Source organism: Amblyomma maculatum, chromosome 1, assembly GCF_055883805.1.
Source record: "Amblyomma maculatum isolate TAMU_Amacu chromosome 1, ASM5588380v1, whole genome shotgun sequence".
Lineage (NCBI taxonomy): Eukaryota > Metazoa > Arthropoda > Arachnida > Ixodida > Ixodidae > Amblyomma > Amblyomma maculatum.
Window position 1 is genome coordinate 26613349 of NC_139344.1, and position 22119 is coordinate 26635467.

Below are 22119 nucleotides of genomic sequence, written 5' to 3' on the forward strand. Positions count from 1 at the left end.
CTCAGTAGAAGTAATTGTAATGTAATTTTATTACTTTTTGAGAGCAGTAATGAGTAATGTAATTTAATTACTTTTCTGCGATTTTCAGCAAAGTAATTAGTAATGTAATTTAATTCCTTTTCAAAAGTAATTTTGCCATGTATGTTGTGAAGATGCTCCCAGCGACGACACTGACGTTTCCGATGAGTCGTGCAGCAGTGAAAGCGAGGATGGCGAGGATTCAGACTTTGATTAGAGTACTGACGAAAAAAAAAAATAAATGGGCATTGTGCACTTCATGTGATGCTTAATGTGCGTGTTTATTGCGAAGGTAAGCCTTACTCAGCTTTTATTTTTGGTTGTAATCGAGATATATGTTCTAAGACGTCTGACCTGCAACTTGTTTGCGTTTTCGGTGCTCAAAAATTTTTTGTAGAAAATTTACCCCGCGTAATGATCGCACCCCGAAATTTGCGTCAGTATTTTAAAAAAAAAAGTGCGATCATTATGCGAGTAAATACGGTAACTGCAGATTTGTTGAAGGACGATGGTGATACCATGCTGGAAAAGCTGGCCACTCTGTATATGCAATGCCTCATGACTTTGACAGTAGTGGAATCTTGGAAGAACACCAGCACTTTACTTCATAAGAAAATGGATCAACAGACCGATCAGTCTACTGTTGTTTACATACGGTGTATTTACGAAGGTAATCGCCAATTAGCTGAAATACCAGAAGTGCGATTCATGATATACACAGATTATGTCACGATTTGGTCTGTTCATAAACAACTTGGGAGACAGAATCGGTATCTGCAAGAGGCTTTAAATACCATAGCTGAGTACGTCCAATATGCAGGTCTAGAATTGTCACCTAAAAAGTCCAGTTACATTCATGTTGCAAACAAGAATGGAAGAAAACAATTGGCAACGCAAAGAGTCACCCTAAAGATTGGAAATCAGGCATTGGAAAAGGTGGACGAGTTGAGAGTTCTTGGCCTAGAAATTCACAAATCCGGCAAAGGAACACAATGGCCTCATAAGGTGAAAAAAGTAGCTGCGACTTCCTTAAACTTGATAAAACGCATTTCGTCGAGGGGAGGAGGAGCTCAAGCAGACATAGCAAGACGTCTTGTACAATCGGTGTTACAGCCAAGGATACTATGCCAGGCCCAATTCCAAAGACCCAAAGACTCACGAGGCGGCAGTGGACGAATTTGGAAACAATAAGTAGAAACACAATGCACACTATCACGGCCTTACCAAAACTTAACCCTATCCCTATTCTCCAAGAGTTTGCACAGATAAATACGTTGACAGAATTAATTGAATGAGAGGCAACAAGGGATATGAAGCGAAAGTGTGTTATGCCCATAACATCCTTGTACAACGAAGTGGCAGTGCAAACACCACCAATGGCTGACCCCCCTCCGTGGGAATTCACGACTATTATGACAAACAAGACCACTCGGCTTCGTTGCAAAGAAAAACTGGCATCTCGACCTTCGGTTGATGCACTTCCAGGTACCTGCGTTGCATATACGGACGCATCAATTATAGAAAATGGCGGTTGTACAGCATGTACTAGTCCAACACACAGTTAACTAAAGGTACATAAAGCATATGTTTCAGGATACCCGGACCCGCTTGTGATGGAACTCTATGCAATCCGTGATGCTATGGAGGCCATAAATAAATTAGATTCCATAACACAAGCCCACATCTATACAGACTCCTTAGCCGCCATAAAACAACTGAAGAAAGTGACAAAGACGCTATGTGTAACCTAGGAAACCCACGCACTCAATAAAGAAACATACGCATCCGGATACATTGGACACAAGACAATGCTGAGAACGCTGGGCAGAGAAAAGTTGACCACCTCACACACGAAGTTCCAAACACTAATGCGCCCCCCACCAGGCTCCCTTTTGATGCCCGCTCCGCTGTTCCCATCTTAACATCCTCTTTAAGGAAAAGTACACGTGCCGTCATTCCCCCGTGTACATTCCCCCTCCCTCCTAACTTAACGAGATTGGAGGAGGTTTCCCTTATGGCGATTTCCACTGGTCGATCGGAGCTAAGCGCCCGAGCCGACCTAAAGCGCTACAGAGCAAATCAGCCTTGGTCGACCAGCGGAACGTGTAGAGCGCGCGGCAGAAGTAAAGCTGAGCCAGTTTCGAAAGTTGTAGCCGCATCCCAACGCCAAAATGTTTGCGGTTGATAAATAGGCAGGAGTGCGGCCCTCAACAACTTGCTTTCTCATTTTTTAACGCTGTAGACGTTTTTCGATAGACACACTTCGACATATTCGTGCAAAAAACGATGATGCCCAGTGTCCTCTGCCGATGTCGCTGAAATGGTCAAAAACAGCCGAAAGAATCCAGCAGCATCCGGAAGTGACCGCGTCAGCGACTAGGACTTCCGGCGAGATCCGACTTCGGTTGGCGGATCGAGCTGGAGCGTCCTGAGCTGCCCCAAACGACCAGCGGAATACGCGCAACCTATCTTGGTCGACCAGTGGAATTCGAAATCGTCGTCCCGGAGCAAGAAAACGTGCTCCGTAGCGACCAGTGGAAATCGCCATTAGACGGATAAGAGCTGAGGTGGCCCTTACCCCGTCGGTAACATGCCGATGAAAATCTCAAACAGACATCGGACCAACCACATGCCCGAAGTGTTCCACACCAGCTGCAGAAGTGGATGTTCGCCACCTGCTGTGGACTTGTGCAGGGACAAGTGCATCAAAGACACAGATTCTGCGCGAAGTGGGACTAATCACAACAAGGGAAGATGACTTCTCTAAATGGCTCCCCGACAATGACAAGAGTGGGAGCCTGCTCCGGTTCCTTACCGAAAATAATTTACATGAGATTCTATAATATGCCTTATGGCAAGCTTGCGTTAAAAAAAAAAAAAAAGAAAAAAAAAAGTCAAAACAAACCTCAGTTCAGTTCAGTCGTGTCCGACTATTCGTGACCCTATGGACCATGTCACGCCACGCTTTCCGGTCTCTCATTATCTTCCTAACATCACATAACTTCATCTGCAGTGCCTCGAGGATGCCATCTAACCATCGCGTTCGCTGCCTACCCCTTCTCCGGCAACCCTCAACCTTTCCCAACATCAAATCTTTCTCCAGCGACTCCTCTCTTCTCATCAGATAACCAAAGTAGCTGAGCTTTAACTTTAGAATTTGACCCTCCAATGAGCAGTCAGGGTTTATGGTCGACAATATCGACTGATTTCATCTTCTGGCAGTCCAAGGAACTCTCAAGAGTCTTTGCCAGCACCACAATTCAAACTCGTCAATTCTTCGGCGGTCAGCCTTCTTCACAGTCCAACTCTCGCATCCATACATCACAACTGGAAAGACCATAGCACGAGTTATACGGATCTTGGTTGACAGACTAATGTCTCGGCTCTTTACTAGGCGGTCAAGGCTAACCATTGCTCTCTTTTCCAGAAGCAGGCGTCTCCTAATTTCATGGCTGCAGTCTCCTTCCGAGGTAATCTTGCAGCCCAAGAAGAGAAAATCTGTCACAGCTTCCACTTCTTGTCCATTAATGCTCCAGGACTTGATAGGGCAAGACGCCATGATCTTTGTCTTTTTAATGTTCAGTTTAAGCCCAAACTTCTCACTCTCTTCTTGTACGTGCATCAGAAGTCTCTTGAGTTCCACTTCACTTTCTGCCATTACAGTGGTATCATCCGCATATCTAAGGTTGTTGATACGTTTTCCAGCAATCTTCACTCCAGCTGAAGACTCGTCCAGACTGGCCTTCCTCATGATGCACTCTGCATATAGGTTAAATATGCAGCCTTGCCTCACTCCTTTCTCAATCGGAAACCAATCAGTAAGACCATGCCCAGTTCTGACTGTGGCCTCTTGTCCTTCATACAGGTTCCTGGGGAGACAGATGAGGTGAATTGGAACTCCCATCTCTTGGAGAGCTTGCCACAATCCACTGTGATCTACGCAGTCAAACGCTTTCGCATAATCAATAAAGCAGAAGTAGATGGGTTTCTAGAACTCTCTTGCTTTTTCCATGATCCAGCGAAGGTTGGCAATTTGGTCTCTAGTTCCTCTGCCCTTGCGAAACCCAGCTTGCACGTCCTACCTAGACTCCTAGACAAACCTAGACTCCAATCAACCGAAGGACTAGGCAGGTTTTCATACAGGCTACTCGACAATTGATCCTATTCTTTCTGTCAACTAGGTCATAAAAAAATGCTGGGAATATAGCCAGTCCCTACATATAGCCTTCATAGGTCACGAGAAAAAATTTAGGTCAGAACCTCGGCAGTCATGCAGACAGTACAAAACCACAGTATCCATTCATATGGTAAAGTATTGGAAATATCTATGGTTGGTGCACAGCGACCATAGTCCTTCATAAAGAAAGTAATAAAATCCCAATAGAGAAGGGTGTCTGGCGAAGAGGCATCTCTCCAATCATATTCACTGCTTGCTTGCAGGAAGTATTCAAAGACCAGGATTGGGAACGGTTGGGAATAAGAGTTACTAAAGAATATCTGAGCACTCAGCGATTTGAGTAACTAAGGGAACAAATCACAAGGGATGATCAGTGACCTAGACTAGGAGTTCTCAAACTTTTAGCCTCAAGGAATCCCTACAGCCATCAATAGGGGCCAAGGACCACCCCCCTTTCCCTTTCCGATTGTACCGTTTAGTTGACTTTTGCGAACATTTGTTTGTTTTCTTGCCTTTGGCAGTCAGGTTTTTTTTTTATTATTATTATTATTATTATTATTATTAAATTTTCACCTCTCGCTGATAATCAGACCTCTAACTCAAAGAGGAAAATGCAGAAAACTTTCGTCACAGGTCTGTATTCCATCTCATTTATGCACTCGATCAGCTGGACCACGCACAGAACCATGGGATGGGTTGTCCAGATATCTTTTACTAATCACCAAGATATCACCACAGCCCAGCCAACGCCATCAAACCGCTTGAAAAAACGCCGATGAGATGCGCACGCTTTTTTTATCTTGGCTTGACTCTGCTAATTCAGTCGCATCGCCGCACATGCGCCTCAACATGCATTGTCCCTGTGCACCATGTCCCTTTTGCATGGTTCCGCCGGCGTTCTAAACATACATATAGTGACGGAGCAGTGTGCTTCCACGCTGCCAATTTTCAGGGCGAGTCACTGCCGGCATTGCTCTTGCCTAATGTGAAGAATCCGCACTGTTACGGATGCACAGCAACTTGGTGCACCACCAAGGTCTGTGCTATAGCCGGCACCGATGGCGATGACACGAAACTGAGGAACTAGGCCAAGAAGAGTCAGCGCTATATATAACTAAGTTTAAAAAATGGGTACTGTGCTTGGACCGCACGCATAGCAAGATGGAGACAGGGAAAGGCTTGTGAAGAAAAGAGAGCAGTAGGCCTAAAAATTAATGTGCTGAAAATGAAGGTAGATGTTCAAAACCCTCATAAGGAAACAGCAGTTTACGATAGGTATAGCCAGGTGCTGGAAGTGGTAAGTGGTCGTGACCGTAGATTGGACTGCAAGGGTGAAATAACTAGAGTAGGATTTGGGTAGAGCTCATTCGACACATGTTCTCAGATCACGAATGACAATTTCCTGGTATCCCTCAAGAGGAAGGCATATAACAACTGTTTCATGCAGATACTCGCCTTTCAGGCAGAAAGTGGAAGCTAACAAGAACAGTTTGACCTATGTTAAGGATGATGCAGAGAGCTGTTGAAAGGGTAATGATGCGTGTAGCTTTAAGAGACAGGAAGCGTGTAGTGTGGGCCAAATAATGAACACGAGGTACTGGCATGCTGATCGAAATCAAGAAGAAATGGGCATGTAAAGTGAACGCATAATCACTGATGGCCTCAAAGGATAGCGTCCTGGAGTTGGGTGGAAAGATTAGGAAGCCTGGGGGGGATTAGTTTGGGGCAGCTGGCACAGGACCCAGTTAATTTAAGGGTTATTTGAGAGGCCTTTGCCCCGCAGTGTATGTTGATCAGGCTGACAGTGATGGTGATTAAAAGTATTTTAAAAAATATTCTATTCGACTCGCATTAAGTTTTTAATATTCAAATTTGCTTCGCACCGAAATTTTGCTCTTCTCACACTTGACCTTTTATGTATTTTATATTTGAATTCTGAAATATGAGCCATGCATACACTGACTCCTAGATCGATGTTCCTCATTTCAGATCTTTTGGTGCCATATTGCCACTCCAGTATTAATCTACTTCAAATGGTACCATTTATTGATGTTTCTCTTACTTTCTATGTGCAAAATATTATCGTGCTCATATCATGGCACAGGTTCCTCTGCACAATTCTCCCAGTATGTCTACCTGGTGTGTTACAGTAAAAGCTCGTTGGTACGTTCTTTAAAAACAAAAACGTCGAAAAACATATTATCTGGGGAAACGGATGATCCGAACTGCCTAATATTAATGCTGAATGAGGTACAAAGGCATTTAGAATTGAGACTTTCATTGCATACATGGTTGCCTTCACAGACGCCGCTTTTGACGACGGGAACCCCGTCTCAGTGGTAGTCGACGGGTCCGCAATAGAGCAAGGCAAGATTTATACAAGCGGAGTAGACGCCACAGTAGCGGTGGAAGCGGTGATCGCCCTAGTGTGCGTTAGTACGGACGCGAAGGTGATCATCAATGACAGCAAATCGCCAATAAGGAATTTCTGCAAAGGCAAAATATCACACTATGCGTTGAACATATTATCGAAAAGCAACATGGAGGGATCACCCTAGCCTGGGCCCCCGCTTACTTCAACATACCAGGAAACGAAGCGGCCAGCGCCCTTGCCCGAGCGCTCATTATTCCATTATTCAGGGGGGGGATGCCGACCTCAACTTAACTTTATGGTCGAGATGCTCGCGACCTACAACGAGGTCATCAAGCACTACAAGTTGGGACGGCGGAAATATCCACCCCCAGATAGGTCCCTCACGTCACGGCCACAGGGACAGTCACATGGCGCCGCCTGCAAGCCAAGAACCACATGTCTCCCACATGGAGATACCTCACGTAAACTGAAAATCCGGAGGACCAATTCTGCAAATTCTGTAACGATAGAGGAACTCTAAAACATATCCTCTGGGAGTGCAACCGCTCCCCGGGCTACAATTTATTCAATGACACAGAAGCATGGGAGACCGCGCTTCATAGTGAAGACCCAGCAACACAGGCCAACATTGTGTATCTGGCAACCGAAGCGGCAAACCGCTTTGTCTACTAACCCCTGCCCCTTAGGGTGACATCGGGCTCGCTGGACGCCTGCGAGTGGTACCAGAACTCTGGTGTCACCTCTTCTGGACAATAAAAGTTTTCACCACCACCACCACCACCAAAAGTGTAGATTAGCATTTACGGACATGAAGCATGCACAGCTCCCGTTTTAGCTCTCACAAAATTCAGTCCATATTTGTGTTGCCCTAAGGAAAAGATTTAACAACAAATCTGGTTCGTAGGAGGAATGACGAGCCGGGATCGCCTCCTTGTTTCAGGATGCTTCTCCCCCTTACACTAGCGACATGTGGGGAAACCATCGCGATGGCTCGCACTCGCCGCGCTTTTGCTCATGCTGCTTCTTCTAGACCCAGAACGCTCGTATGCAAGTGATAGAGTAAAAGTTGGGTAATTTGAGCTTCACGGGACGGGAAAAAAATGTTCGAATTATAAAAGTTGGGTAATTTGAGCTTCACGGGACGGGAAAAAAACGTTCGAATTATCAAATGGCCTCGAAAAAAAAAAAACTGACAGGAACCATTTGCATTACAGTAAATGTACCATATTTACTCGCGTAACGACCCCCTCGAATAAAGAATGCTCCCCATCTTTGCCACTGAGAATATGAAAAAAAGAAAAAGCTTTCGTTAGCACGTCTCAGTTTTGCGCCGTCACCATCCCATTCCACCGCGCATTTCTTGGCAATGCACCAAGACGCTGCGCTGGGGGGGGTCGATTTGATAGAGTGCTACTACTCGTCTGGTTGTAGGCTTTGTTTTCACTTTATCGTGTGGCGTTAGGGCAACACTTAAGGCGGGTGCCACCCACTGCCACACAATCATTAGAACACGTGATAGTGCCAACGCACCTTTTGAAGCGTGCGGTGCTTAAAGCCGGCGTCACAATCGCGAATGACCGCATGCTTTCGTTGATGACTTGTGGGTGGAAGGACAGACAACTGCGGCCAAAAAAGGGGGGGTTCCCACATAACTTTTTTTTTTTTTTTTTTTTTTGAAACTCGTAGGGCCCGTCTGACGTCATAGCCTTTCATAGCCGTTGGCTGGGACCACGCGGACATAAGTACTTATCCGTATTTCCGAATTTTCGAGCATCTAATTGCCCGGAAGAGAAAAGCAGGCAGCCGCCAACCCCTACCCTCCAGCGCCGCAGTTTTCACTGTAGTTGTAGTTATGAAATGGTTCTTTTTATGCCCGTAAGACACCGACCGCAAAAGAAGCAACCACATTTCTCATCATAAGTCATGTTTCCTTGGGAACGGGTGCCTCGTATGTTAGCTGGTTAATTGAATTTTTTTTATGCTTCACCCCATTGCACCTAGCACTGCAGGAAAGCAACTGTGGCGAGTGACCACCGCCGATCAGTTTTTCACGTCGCAAGCACTCGTTCGCATATACCCAGTTGATTGATCGCAAATCGTTAGCATATGCCTGGTTGATTAATCACAAAACATTTGTCGTTTTGCGATCACACAGTTTGTTGAAATTTCAAATGTAGTAACAGTGAAATCGTGTTATCCGGGAAAGAAATATTAACCTGGAGAAAAATTGTCTAACTCTATGGGAGATGTCTTACTGCCCACGAATTTGAACGTATGAAATGGGAAATTGTATGAATCGGGAACGTATCAATGAGGTTCTACTGTACGTATATGTCTTGCGATTGGCATGGCAGTTGCCGTGGCATTTGGTGTTGCATTTGGCACAAAGAAAATGTGCTTATTGCTGTGGCCTCCACAGGTTGTTGCTGAGCAAAGAATCATGCCTTGAGAAAAACTACATGCTGTAGGCATTACCACTACAACTGGGGTGTGTTACATTTCAAAGCATTTGCTAAAAACATATATGGCAGCAATAAGCTTGAAAGGCAATGCAAGCTCCTGGCAGTGGTACACATCGCATTCTTCAAAAGGCCTTGTGCGTGTTACTTCATTTGTTAGCCTTTTGGTTTCAACAGACAGAATGCGTGCATGGCCTCCTTTTTTTTCACACTCCCACACTAAATGCAGGCCACGTACAGATACCAATATCAATAAGAAAATTTTGCTGAGCAAATGCTGATGCGAAATTTTTGTTTTGTTTAAGGTAGGACCATGTGGGTGGTCAGTGTGTTGTTTAGCAACTTATGCATTGATGGTGTCTTGCAGTAGTTGGGCACCTTATGGCTGCATGTCATAGGGCTTTACTTTTGCTTAAATGCTATATTGGTTGTTCACCAAGAAAACGATGAGACAGGCTCTGCTGTGTCATTCGCATTTCACTTTCCAGGTATGTGAGCAATGCCTCAGCAGATGTTGGCAAGGCGTTGTCCTGCTCAGGTGTGCTGCGAAAATGCTTCCCCTCTGAGCAAGTGATTCCGCCTGCTGAAGTCCCACCCAAGATCCCACTGGAAAAAGTCTCTTTTGCCGGTCAGTCCGTGTGCTTTCTGTGGCTTTCTACACTGGCTTTCTACGCAGAAAACAATGAGAAATGATGTAAATCCTCTCCAATGGATACAAATACATGATTACCTCAAAAACCACTCAGGGCCCCAGAAAACTTATTTGGTATTATCCGACAGTCATATCAGGTAGCAATGACCTCCCCACTCTAACCAGATTTTGAGTGTATTTTGTTGTCTTTCATTCTGTGGTTTGTGAAAGCGGTAAGCCATGCGAACTGACATGCTGTCACATCGAGGAAGCACAAAGCAAATGTAAGCCTGGATCAGCCGGCTGCATCACTAGAATCTAGGCTTGGTATCATTTGTCAGGGTTGCGAGTAGTTTCTGTACATCGAACTGCAGTCAAACCCACTTATAACAATATTGAAGTGGCATGGAAATATCATTGTTATAGTAGCCGATAATTGTTATAACCGGGTTAGGGCAAAAAAACAAAGAAAATGTTGTAAACTACACATTTAATGAGAACAAGGTAGTTTACACTTTTTATTTTATAGTAGGAAGAAACCCATGAGCCATAAGCGTTCTCTGTTTCATGGCAATCTGGCAGACATCATTCTTCAGGGCATACAACTGCTGAACATAGTGCAGTGGAAGGTCCTTAGCAAAAACAAAGTCCCGCAGGGAGTCTACCATTCTCAAAGCCTCCTGGTGAGACGCAGCCTGCACAGGTTCCGGTTCATCGTCATCATCGCTACTGTCACCGTCCTCTGTGCCAGTGACTGCTGTGACGATAGCCTCTTCTCTCAGCTCTTCATCTGTCGCAACTGTATCGTCGGCATGTAAAAATTCCTCTCAAGTCCCGACGCGTCGCCGTCACTACCGCTCACTGTAGACCTAAGTTTGATCATCGCTGTATTTGCAGGAGCTTCGTGGCATTCTGCGTCACCAGCATCCCCAGCGAAGCTCGCCTCCTGAAGCTGTTCATTATGATGAAGGAGCCTACTTCTGCCCATGGTCCAAAAATGAACTGCACTGCCATCAGGAGAGAGATCTTCAATTCCACCGCCGGTCGGCGTTCTCGCACAATCTTTCATTGCTGTTCACGGAAAATCCAGGGCCAGCAAGATCGTGGCAACGATGATGACACACTGGGAGAACCACAGTAGAAAGACACGTGCACGAACACTGCTGCACGCCTGCCACAAAATGTGCATCCACGAAGCGGGGTCCGGGCAAAGCAAATAGGGGAGGATAGTGCAGCGCACCATGGTCAGTGCACCCTCAGAATGGACTGCTCCACCATGCAGAGACAGAGAGGACGCGAGTTTCCTAGCCCACGGGCGGTCTCGAGGGGGAGCACTCAAAGCTCTTCCTCAGAACGGCCGTGCCTAGCAGCGCCTTAAGCCTTACCTCCTCTTCCGTGTGAGGAAGCACTCTGTCCTCCCCTGCGTCTCCGCGGCATGCAAGCTTCCCCGGCACACTCGGCCAACGCATTGGCTCCGTGCACTCCCCCCCTACACACACACACACATTTTTTTTTTTTTTTTCTACGATGTCTTCGCGTTTGCGCACACTTTTGTGGTCGCCATGTTTCCGTGTTTTTGCTGACTTTCAGTGACCATATTTGGCTTATTATAACCAACAATATAATTGAAACCATTGTAAAAGCTTTTTTTTTTTTATTTTTAACCATAGAACATATGGCAGACCTGACGGTGCAGCGACTGCCCACGGTTTTATCTGATATGTTATCAAAACCGGTATTTTATAAGTGGGTTTGACTGTATTTGCAATCCTTTTTGAGTTGGATATATCCGGGTTAGACTGTTTTTGCTTTCCATAGTTGGTACGTGTGTAGCGTATGAGCTTCCCTAAATGCAAGCGTGACGGATTTATGAGTTTATTCATATCCCACCATATTCCTTTTCTCGTGAAACTGATGCTCACTATGGAACTACAAGTAAAATCAGTCTTTGTTTCTTTGCCTGGACAGAAAACCAAGCCACAAACATAGGAAGGATGGAGCGAGCACTCGTGGCTTCACATGACCCTGAGGAGATTATCTCTCTCATCAAATTACTTCAGGGTGTTTCACCTTCTGTCCGATTAATGTCATTGAGCTCACACGTAAGTTCAAACTTTTTTTTTTCTAGTTTTTTGTCTGCTGCTAGTTCTTAAATACAGCCATACTTCAATAATCCAGTTTTTAAATTCTCTAATTCAGATAATTTTGGTTTGTGATTATGTCCTAAAGCGACTCAGGCTAAGAGAGATACTATTGTGGAAGAGCTTCGAAAATTTCGACCATCTGGGATTCTTTATTATGCACTTACATCGCATAGTAGACAGGCACCTTGCTTTTCACCTGGTAGCTTAATGGCTATGGCCCTTAACTGACAAAGCCAAGATTACAGGTCCAAGCGCAGCTGCGGCAGCCATTTTTTGATGGAGGTGAAAAGCAAGACGCCTGTCTACTGTGCAATGTCAGCGCACGTTAAGGAAACCCAGGAGGTCAAAATTTTCGGAGCGTTTCACTATGGCATCCCTCATAGTCTGAATAGCTTTGGGACGTTAAACCATATGGACCAAATCATTCTTTTTGAGCCAACATGAACCAAGCAGCACAGATGTTTTTTTTTTCTTTCTCAGATTTCAATATGTTGATTAAACAGGTTGGTTAAACCTCCTTGCACTATACTGAGGCTTTAGTATGTTGCTTTTGAAAACAGTGTACGTACTTGAACTGAGTCCTTGGGTCCTTATTAGTATAAATAGCACACTTCATTCATGTGCACATTGAAGTTATTTTGGATTTCTTTTTCAATGCAAGCAGTAAACAATTATGGGCTTCAGTAAGAATCCATGGGCCAAGCAGATGAAAGCAGTGCGATCGAAAGAAATGTTTTCTCTTTGCAGTGGCAGCTGACAACCAATCTGCGAGAGTTTCACCGGGGCTTGCCACAGCCATGGCAAGAGCGCATGTTTGTTCTCTTGGCCAAAGCACTTGAGCTGCGTTCGCTGAAGGTAGTTCTCACTGGCATTTTTGGAGCCTTGGTTGTTTTAGCAGTTCCTCAAGATTGTAAAGGGATGCCAACAGTTTCAGAAATGTATCAAATGTAATATATATATATATATATATATATATATATATATATATATATATATATATATATATGTGTGTGTGTGATGCAAAATTTTAAGATTTATTTTAGCCCTGGTACTTTATTTGGGGCTACGGCGAACACCAGGTAAGAGTAGTGTGGTTCAGTTAGTCGACTAATTCACTAAATATGTTAACTTTCTTTAATTTTTAATTTAGGGGGTATATTGTATTTGTAAGATTAGAGCTCGTCCTCCAATAGTGCAATCAAATTTTCACTTATAAAGTTTTAAAGTTGTAACGCACTTTACAAGGCCCACAAATGTCACCCTGATAGGCAGCTTCACACACTAAAACTGCCTGTGACATAGATCGCTTCACCCAGAGATTTTGTCACATTGCTGGCATCGCCCAGGAGCCACAGGGGTGTGCAGCGGTCTGTTGTCAACGTTCCTTCGACCGCGGCCTCTCTGTTAGCCGCCGCATCGGTACCCAATGTGCGCAGTCATTGCTTTTGCAGTCCTGCTAAAAGCATTCATTGACTGAGTGATCTATGCTAGATCTGCCTGCTGGCAGTGTGTTACCCTGTGAAGCTGCCTGTCAGGGTGACATTAGAGGGCCTTATAATGTGTACTACTTTATTTTTTAAATCTTTTTTCACAGCTATATTAGTTGGAGGACGACCTCCAATTCTGCAACTAGAATTATCCCCTAAAGGTGTAAAAAAGTTGATAAACATAGTAGAACCCCGCTATAGTAAACTCTGATATAGTAAAGTGAAACTGAAGTCCCAGTTCATCTTCCATAGACAACTGTACATTTTTCCCCCTTTATAGTAAAGACATTCCTGGTAATAATCGGTTATAGTAAACTGCACCTGGCCGTGGCCACGGCTCCCACGATATGACATCGCCACCCGCCCACTGCCTAGAATCGCAAGGAAAATATTTTTTTCTATTTAAAAACAGAAAAATAACATCGAGCGTTCTTTTAAATGGCTTTACCGCCAGGTTTAGCAGCATTCAAGAGAAGCCTACTTTACGGAGGCTTTGGAGTCGTGAGAAAAAGCTTGAAGCGCGTAAGAAAAGAAAGTAAACCTGTCTACAAACATGGAAAGGAGGCGCCGCAGTCCGTTCAAAAAGTAAGGGAGAGTAAAAGTGCATCAAGAAATGGGGAAGAGGAGGAAACTGGCAAATATTTTACTGTGCAGCACAAAAGCATGAGACAGTGGAGGCAAGAAGTGGAGGTGCAGCATGTGCGGTCTTGCAGTACTTGACTGCCATGCGTATTTATCATTTATTGCCTTTTAAAAGACAGAAACAGCAAAAAGTGACACCATGCTCATGCAAAGCTTTGATTTTTACATGAAATCAAATTCGGCTGTATTCGTAGCTACGTTGTCCTCATGCTTAAGAGGTACTTCCACTAGATTTTTACAACTGAAAAATATTGCAGGAAGAGATGATAGAAAGAGATGGAAGCTATATCAGAGTGATTTTTTTCATTAAGCAACAAGACGTGTTCAGCAAGGGGCCATTTAACTACCAGACAGCATCTTCAGGACCATGTCATCAGTAAAAACTGATATAGTAAAGATTTTTGCTCGTCTCAGTGACTTTACTATAAAGGGGTTCTACTACTACTACTTAGTTAATCAGCAAACTCATTAAAGTCTCCTGCCTCTTACCTAGTAGCATCTGCCATAGCCCCCAGTATAGCCCGAAAGCTAAAATTAATTTCAAGTTAGTTACCTTTTCTTTTAAAGCTTTGAACCTACTAAAAAAAAGCACCTGGCATATATATATAGGATGCGAGAGCATTTAACATACTACTAGGCCGCTTTAGCTGGCCTGATGAAGGCCAGCTTCTGGTCGAAACGTCGAGTCCAATAAATGTTTCTTTAAAAGTGTACACTTCGCTCTATATATATATGTGTGAAGGAAAGAAGCCAACAGTCGGCGAGGCCAAGGAAAGCATTGAGGATGGATTTTTTTTTTTTTTTTTTAATTTTTTTAATTAAAAATTAAAAAAAAAAAAAAAAAAAAACAAGACAGAGTACCATCCCCAATGCTTTCCTTGGCCTCGCCGACTGTTGGCTTCTTTCCTTCATGTATTATAACGACCACCCTCATTTCCCCTTAGTTTATCTGCCTACATACATACATGCATACATACATACATACATACATACATACATACATACATACATACATACATGGTGTCCCAACTAACTGTACAAACCCACATATAATGTGAGGTTCTTTTTTTCCCCCGATTTTATTATGTCAGATTTCCACCTCGTATTATATACGGATCCATAAAAATTTCAGCCTAAATTTGCTGTTCAGGCCTCGTTATTAATCAACACTATCAACATTAAGCTTTCATCGAGTGGAGGCGCTACCTAGCAATGGCGCCGGCCGACTGTTTCGATGGTTTCGGTCCATGCTGACGCCGCGATCATCGCGACCACGGAGCCCGCGAAGTGCACGCGGCCGGAAGCTGGTGTTGCACACCTCGTACTATCTCTCACATCTCGCACTGGTGTTTCACAGACCTCTCCAGCCATGCTGCCTTGCCCTATAGCCAAATTCCGGACGCTTGACCAGTACTCCCAAGGAGCGCGTCGGTCGCACTTTTGAGAAGTGCGGGATATTGTGAAAAAAGTTTTACAGAAAGCTGTCTCTAGCAAAGGACACTCAGCAGAAGATACACGTACCGGACGATGACGATCGCGAAAACTCGGAATCTGAAAACACTTCCGGGGCACACACGCCGCGCACATGCACGTGGTGCTGGACGCGATGGACGCGAGCGCAGCACATGGTGACCGGCTGCTCTTGCGCTGCCGTCTCGCGTCTAAGTTAGAAGCGACCTACTGGTTTTAGAACAGCAGGACGACCGATTAGCAGGATGAGTGTGAGGTGGATTCTCATCACGATGCGTGAAATTCTCTAGTCACGCGTGTCGGCGCGAGAAGGGGAGCGATACAGCAACAGTACATAAAGGTCCGTTCGTGGCACTATTAGAGACTTCTAGTTTAGCGCTGCTGCTTACCGCGGCCGTCTACCACTACCGCCCACCGTCAGCACAGCACGCACTCATTGGTCCCCGCGTGCGTTGTCCGCCGAAATTTGACAGGAATGTGGCGCCATCTGTCACCTTTGGGGTGATCTGCGCATGCGTACTGACGCTCGCGTGGTAGCGGTAGGCAGTAGCGGTAAGCGGTAGCGCTAAACTAGTTTTATTGTCACCTAGTGCAGGATAATGTTGAACACGAAGGCACGGAAGCGCATACGATTCACGTGACAGTCGTGAAACGTAGCACAGATATATACCATATTTACTCGCGTAATGGGCCCACTCGCATAACGAACCCGCTTCTCACTTTTGCCACTGAGAACTTGAAAAAAAAAAAAAAGCCAGCCGTTAGCACGTCCTTCCTTTTCATGCCGTCGCCGTCTAGTGTATTTCTTTTCAGCCCGCCAGATTTCCCACAGCGACATTAAGTGGCTAGAATAGGGGAAGTGTGCATACCGCGCTGCCAACTCTGAAGCCCTTCCGCGATGCTCCAGAAAGGTCCAGGTGGCGCTGACGCCTGCTTACATGTCCGCTCACTGCATGTCGTCTGCTCGCCGCGCGGTTAATCAGCCGCGTTTAAGATCTCTTCAAGATCCAATGCATACTTTCTGCTCTTACTGCGACCTTCAGTTTTACATGGCCTTTTTATTTATTTGCCATCTAAGTCATGCCAATGTAAATTTATTATTCTGTACATAGGTCTTTTTTAAGCAGAATTACAACCCGCATTCCAAGCGGGATTTCGCCGAGGTGGCTTTGAAGCTTCCTTCCAGTAATCACTCAAAAAAAAAAAAAAAACTTGCCACCATTAAGTTGCGGGCACAGACCGAGGTAAAAAGTTTAGCTTTGCTGGCCACGGCGCTAGACCGGTGCGCAATTTCAGTACCCAGTTGTGTGTTGTTTTTTTTTTTTCTCTCTCTCTCTTGTGCTAAGCTGCCAGTCTTTCAAGCTGCGCTTTGAAGGTCGTAGCTTCACATTATGTGACACAGTGGCACTGAAGACGTTAATTAGGCCTCCTGAATCCTAATGAAAACCCAAGGAACGATTTAAGTACTTAGCTAAACATCACAAGGCTTGGTAGAACCACGACCGGCTTTATTACTTGGCGACCTGTTCATCCTGCCGCCTCCTACGGCAGCGCGTGTCCGCGAAAATATCACGTGATTCCTCAGTAGGGACGGCGCGCCGCGCCAGGTGGCGCCACAACTTCCCCTCATTTCGGCGCGCGCCGTCGCTGCCGCTATAGTATGGATAACTACAGTCCGGCTGTGTTTCGCTTGATAGCTGCTGCTGAGCAAAATTTCTTGGTATTATAGGCATATATTAGCTTTCTGTGGTCATGCATAAATGCTTCGAGCGCGTGCCGCCAGCTTAGAGGCCTGTCCTGGGCTCGCTGGCACCCGAGAACATCCGTTTGCGAAAGCCGGCATCTCGCGCTCGTAGTTTTTTTTTTTTTTTACGCGAGCTTGCCATAAGGCATATTATAGAAACTCATGTAAATTATTTTCCGTGAGGAACCGGAGCAGGCTCCCGCTCTTAGCGTTGTCGGTGAGCTCGGAGCTAGCTGTTCCCATAAACCATTTATGATATTGATGTTTTCCAGAGCTGCAGTTATTTTATTCTTGAACTAGCTGAGAAAGGGCTGCAGTGCTATTTGCTTAGCCATTTTTTTCCTGCACAGCCGCAAACCTGAATTCTGCTCGTGCTATGCAACATCGCAGCTGCGGTGACGCCACGCCGTTTTCCGCCTATTTAAAACAAAATGCGCACCATGCATACACCTCCTATTTTGTAATCAGGAGGGTTCACTGGACTGTTAGTCGTTAACGAAATTTACAAAAAAAAATATAATAAGCGATAGCCAAACTGGAATTTGTGCGCTAAACATGTGATTTTTTTATGCCAGCGCGGGAACGTTCCTGCACTTCAAAATACTTTCCGTGATTTTGGCTTGATGACGGCTTAGCATTGATGACGTTCCGTTGTGCATGCTGTTCTGCAAGGTCGGAGGTGAAATTCCCCCAAAAAATGGCCTCATGATTTTCTGGATATGCAGCCTGAAGCACCATTCTGTGAGGCTCAGTTGTGTCCTTGGTGCATTGGTGCCCCACGAAAATTAAATGCTGTTTGCCGTAATTAAATTTCCGACTCGTAATCTGGCACCACGCAAAAAAAAAAAAAAAAATCTGAGCACTGCAGAATCTACCGAGGAGAAATGCGAAAGCCTGAGTTTGCTGCTGCAGCACACATGCAGTACATCGCGCGCCCCTTGTCGAACACAACCAGCGTTCCATTGAACGCATCAAATTTCGCCGGCGGTCTATAATTGCTTTACAGGAAGGAAGTTGCTTTACAGGGAAGTTCTATAATTGCCTTATAATTGCTTGTCCCCGTTCTATCCCTGCACTATTTTTTTTTTTCTTTAGTCTTGTTACTAACAAGCCCAAACTGCCACCTTAATAGGAAGGGAAAGGCGCAGTATCTGTCGTACGGGGAATCGCGCTGACGCATTTTGCGGACAGCACAGGCTTACGCAATTCTCCAGTGCAGATTCTACAGTGCTCTCGGAAAGCATGGAAACAGGAATTTTATTTTTCTGATAATATCTTCAGGATGATCGACAAGTGACACATCAGCGCACATGCATACACGAGGGATAAACACAACAGTAACAGCAGCACAACACGCTACCGGCGATAGCGTGGAGTGGGGTGCCTCAATGAGGGCGCTCACCCGCGCGCGCGTCGAGGCAGCCTAGGTGGGGGTAAGTTGTGGCGCCACGGAGGGCAGCGGCGCTCGGGTGAACTAAACAAGCCACAACAAATCCGGGGCTATGGAGGCGGCGGCGATGAGCAGGTCGCCAAGTAATAAAGCCGGTCGTAGGTAGAACAAAGCTATAGGAAGCAGTACTTTTCTAAACGTGGGCTATAAACATTGCATGTATATCAGTGCTTAGCCAAAGCAAACCGCCGCTGAATTTTTCTTTTTCACGTGAATTTTGTTGTTTTCCGAATAGCTAGGTTAGCAGCTAAGAATTAAAACTTGGGGATAGTTGTAATTTTGTTTTCGGAATTACTGTCTTGCTTCGCTACTGATTTTGCTTGGGCTGTTCAGGAAAAAAGACCTCTACTGCAAAAGACAATTTTATTCCATAATTTATTAAGCATGCGCTGAAGCATTGAACAAGTTTCTAAATTATCGCCTTTTATTTTTTTTTATTTTGTTTCAGTTCTTCAGCAGCATTATTTAATAAATAAGGAAAGCCTCGGGAATCGAGATGCTTGCAGGTTATGCTTAAATGAAAATCTATAACTGCGCTCATTTCGTGTTCACGTTCGATGCTGTCAAGCTAGATATCATGTGAACACTTCAACAAAACGTCTGCCTCTGAATGCAGGTGCATATATATTAACTACTTCAGAATGCAAGGCCGTCGCCAGGGTTCTTCAGTGGTTCTAGACTGCCCAAAATATTTGACGTGTCGAGCTGTTACATAGCGAACAACAAGTTCCTCGATCGTCGCCCACACTGTACGCTACGTTCAGTGACATCACTGACCTCGCGAACCTTTATGACGTGACAGAAAAGTCTATGCGTGCATGCATGTGATTAAAAGCAAGTCTATTGCAGAGAAATTTCCAGAGTCCTCCACTACGGCGCCTTTCATAGCCTGAGTCTCTTTGGGGCGTTAAACCCCACAAATCAAACCAACCAAAAGCAAGTCTATGCTCAGAACTGGCCGTCGCGTCATCGGGCTCCTCACATGGTAGTGGCCGCAGCCCCTTGATTGTTATACGTCGTCACTTTTTGGCAGTGCTGGAATGATGGGCACAGCCTCACCTTATGATTATTTTCGTTGAAATAGTTTTTGACACATGTATTGCAAGGCAAAATCAGAAAAATGGTCCGGAACAACTCTTCCTATTACGATTTGCACCCGCTTTTCTAACGAGGTACAAAACAAGGACTTTGTTGCTGGCTCGTCATACACCGTCAGGCAGAATTTGCACCAAAAACCAACGCAAGGCGCATGTCTCTGGTGGTGGTGATGGGGGTGGGGAACTTTGCAGAGTGTCAGTGGCCTTCGCGGGAGTGCCAGCGGTGGCTTGCTTGGCACGTCTGGTTGCTCAATTGGGGTGGGCGCATCCACTGCCACAAAATGATTGGAACGTATGGAGCAGCAAAGGCTTTTGAAGCGAACGATGCTAAAAGCCCACATCCCGCGTCGTCATGATCGCGGCTGACTACGTTGCCTTCTTTGACTTCTAATGGGGGGGAAGAAGACTATTTGTTCCCACGTGTTGAACCCTCCCCTCAAACTGACGTCGATGTTTCTGAAAAAAAAAAAAGTGGGTCCATTACGCGAGTGTACTTTTGCTGATCTTTCCTCGCTCGCATTATACGTGGATGAAACTTTTTTTTCTGTGTTTGCTATTCCAAAATTACACCTCGTATTATATGCGGGCCCGTATTATACGCTGGATTTTACTGTAATAAATATGTGAAATAGCCCGAGGAGATCAGTTGTATACAGCTGATAGCCGTCTTGTGCACTACAGGAAATTTTTTGTTTTGGAAATAATTCATTGGTTAATTAGGTTAATTTTAATAATTTACTCAATATTGCCTTTAGACAATAAATGTGATTTATATATATGTATGTATATGTGTGTGTGTGTGTGTGTGTGCGCGCGCGCACGCGTGCATATTTGAACGAATCCATGAGTAGCTAAAACCAAGGAAGGCATAGGAAATTAACTTCCTCCAAGGTGAGTTTTAAACTGCACAGCTTTCTTTGACATCAGTTCTCTGCAAATGGGCTTTTCCTAATTCAGGTGACTCAAAATCAGTATTTATGCAATTATATTTCAAATGTGCACTTCATGGAATTGGCTTCGACTGAATTCCATAGGCCTTCTTTCAGTTCCTTTCAATTGTACTTGCAGTCTAGACTTGCCATTTATACTTGCATCATTTGAATTAGCATTAGTCTGCACTACAACTTCGTTTATACAGCTTTTCCTTTCTTCTTTCTTTCTCTTTTGAGCATAAATGTTCATTGTAGCTTTAGCTCATTGTATTATATTATCTTCCTAAGTGAGCATGTTTATGGCAACCTGTAGGCAGCTGATCAAGGTCTGATACCACATCAGTTTTATTTATTTTTGTTAATTTTACCTCAAAAGTCCTGGGCATTACACTCTTAGTTTTCACGTCATTCTTACACATGCAATAATAGATGCAGTCTTGGCCCGTGACATCGCTTGCGAAAATTTATGTGGGCTAAACCTGTTCAAGGGTGTATTGCTGTGAGGTATCATTTGTCTAGTGGCATCTGCAGTATTGGTCACCCTTACCTTTGTCATTCTGCTCCAGTTGTACGCACCTTCTCTGCTACTGTTCCATGCTGTGGAGGCAGAACTTCGTATGCCTCAATGGCGTCGCCTAGCAGCCCTATTGGTTGCGGAGATGCGCTATACAGAAATCCTGCAGGCAGTCGACACTCTGCCCCTGCCACAAGGTGCTCGCCAGCTCACAGACCTTATTCAGCTGGCCCAGAAAACTCTGCTTGCATACTACGCTGAAGCTGACAAAGGTAACTGCTCCATAGAGTGAATTCCTCGACAATATGAAGTTTCGCAGTGTCCCAAAATCTCCCCCATTGAAGCATGTGTACTTGAAAACCCTGATAATAGAATCTGAGTGATATGACTTTCGATATGATAAGAGTTCATAAAACTTCCTGGCTCGGCACATTGCATACAGTGTGCAGAATTTGGGATGTGTTGAACACTCTTCTGTGCCACTACGGATAATATGAACACGCGAATCACAACCGCAACCTTGAGCACTACCCACGGCCCACATATCGTTGGCTCCATGATCCTCAGCCGCGCTGTACGCAACCCACACATTGGCAACGATGCAATCTCCTGTCATGCTCTACGTGCTGTGGGAAGTTTGCAGAGGTGCATTGTTCTCGCATCACTGACATTGCGATCGTGTGTCGCGCTGTATGTGCTGCGAGTGGTGAGTTGTGGCCCTGTGGCTGTAAATAAATCTCCTTGGCCTTAAATGGATCTGCTTACCCACACTTCGTTGTTCATTTTGATGACACAAATTTTCGGATCGAATTTTTTTGCGACCCTGTGAAATTCGTATCACCGAGGTTCTACTATATATCGAAAGCATTGCAGCAATTGACCTCGACGTAACAAACTTGGTACGTCAACTATTTGTTTGCTAGTTCTGAATTGCCAGAAATTTGGCAGAATCGTACAGAAGTTTCAGTGATAAAAATGTC

At 44.9% G+C, this 22119-nt stretch overlaps 1 protein-coding gene across 1 annotated transcript in view; it reads left to right on the forward strand.

Annotated features, from left to right (window-relative positions):
- Nucleotides 1–22119, forward strand: part of IntS8 (integrator complex subunit 8) — a 147636-nt gene that overhangs the window by 84324 nt on the left and 41193 nt on the right. The window contains exons 12-15 of the mRNA XM_084587879.1: nt 9517–9656; nt 11628–11761; nt 12551–12658; nt 21192–21411. Coding sequence (XP_084444005.1) covers nt 9517–9656; nt 11628–11761; nt 12551–12658; nt 21192–21411 — 602 coding nt within the window. The remainder of the gene's footprint in view (nt 1–9516; nt 9657–11627; nt 11762–12550; nt 12659–21191; nt 21412–22119) is intronic.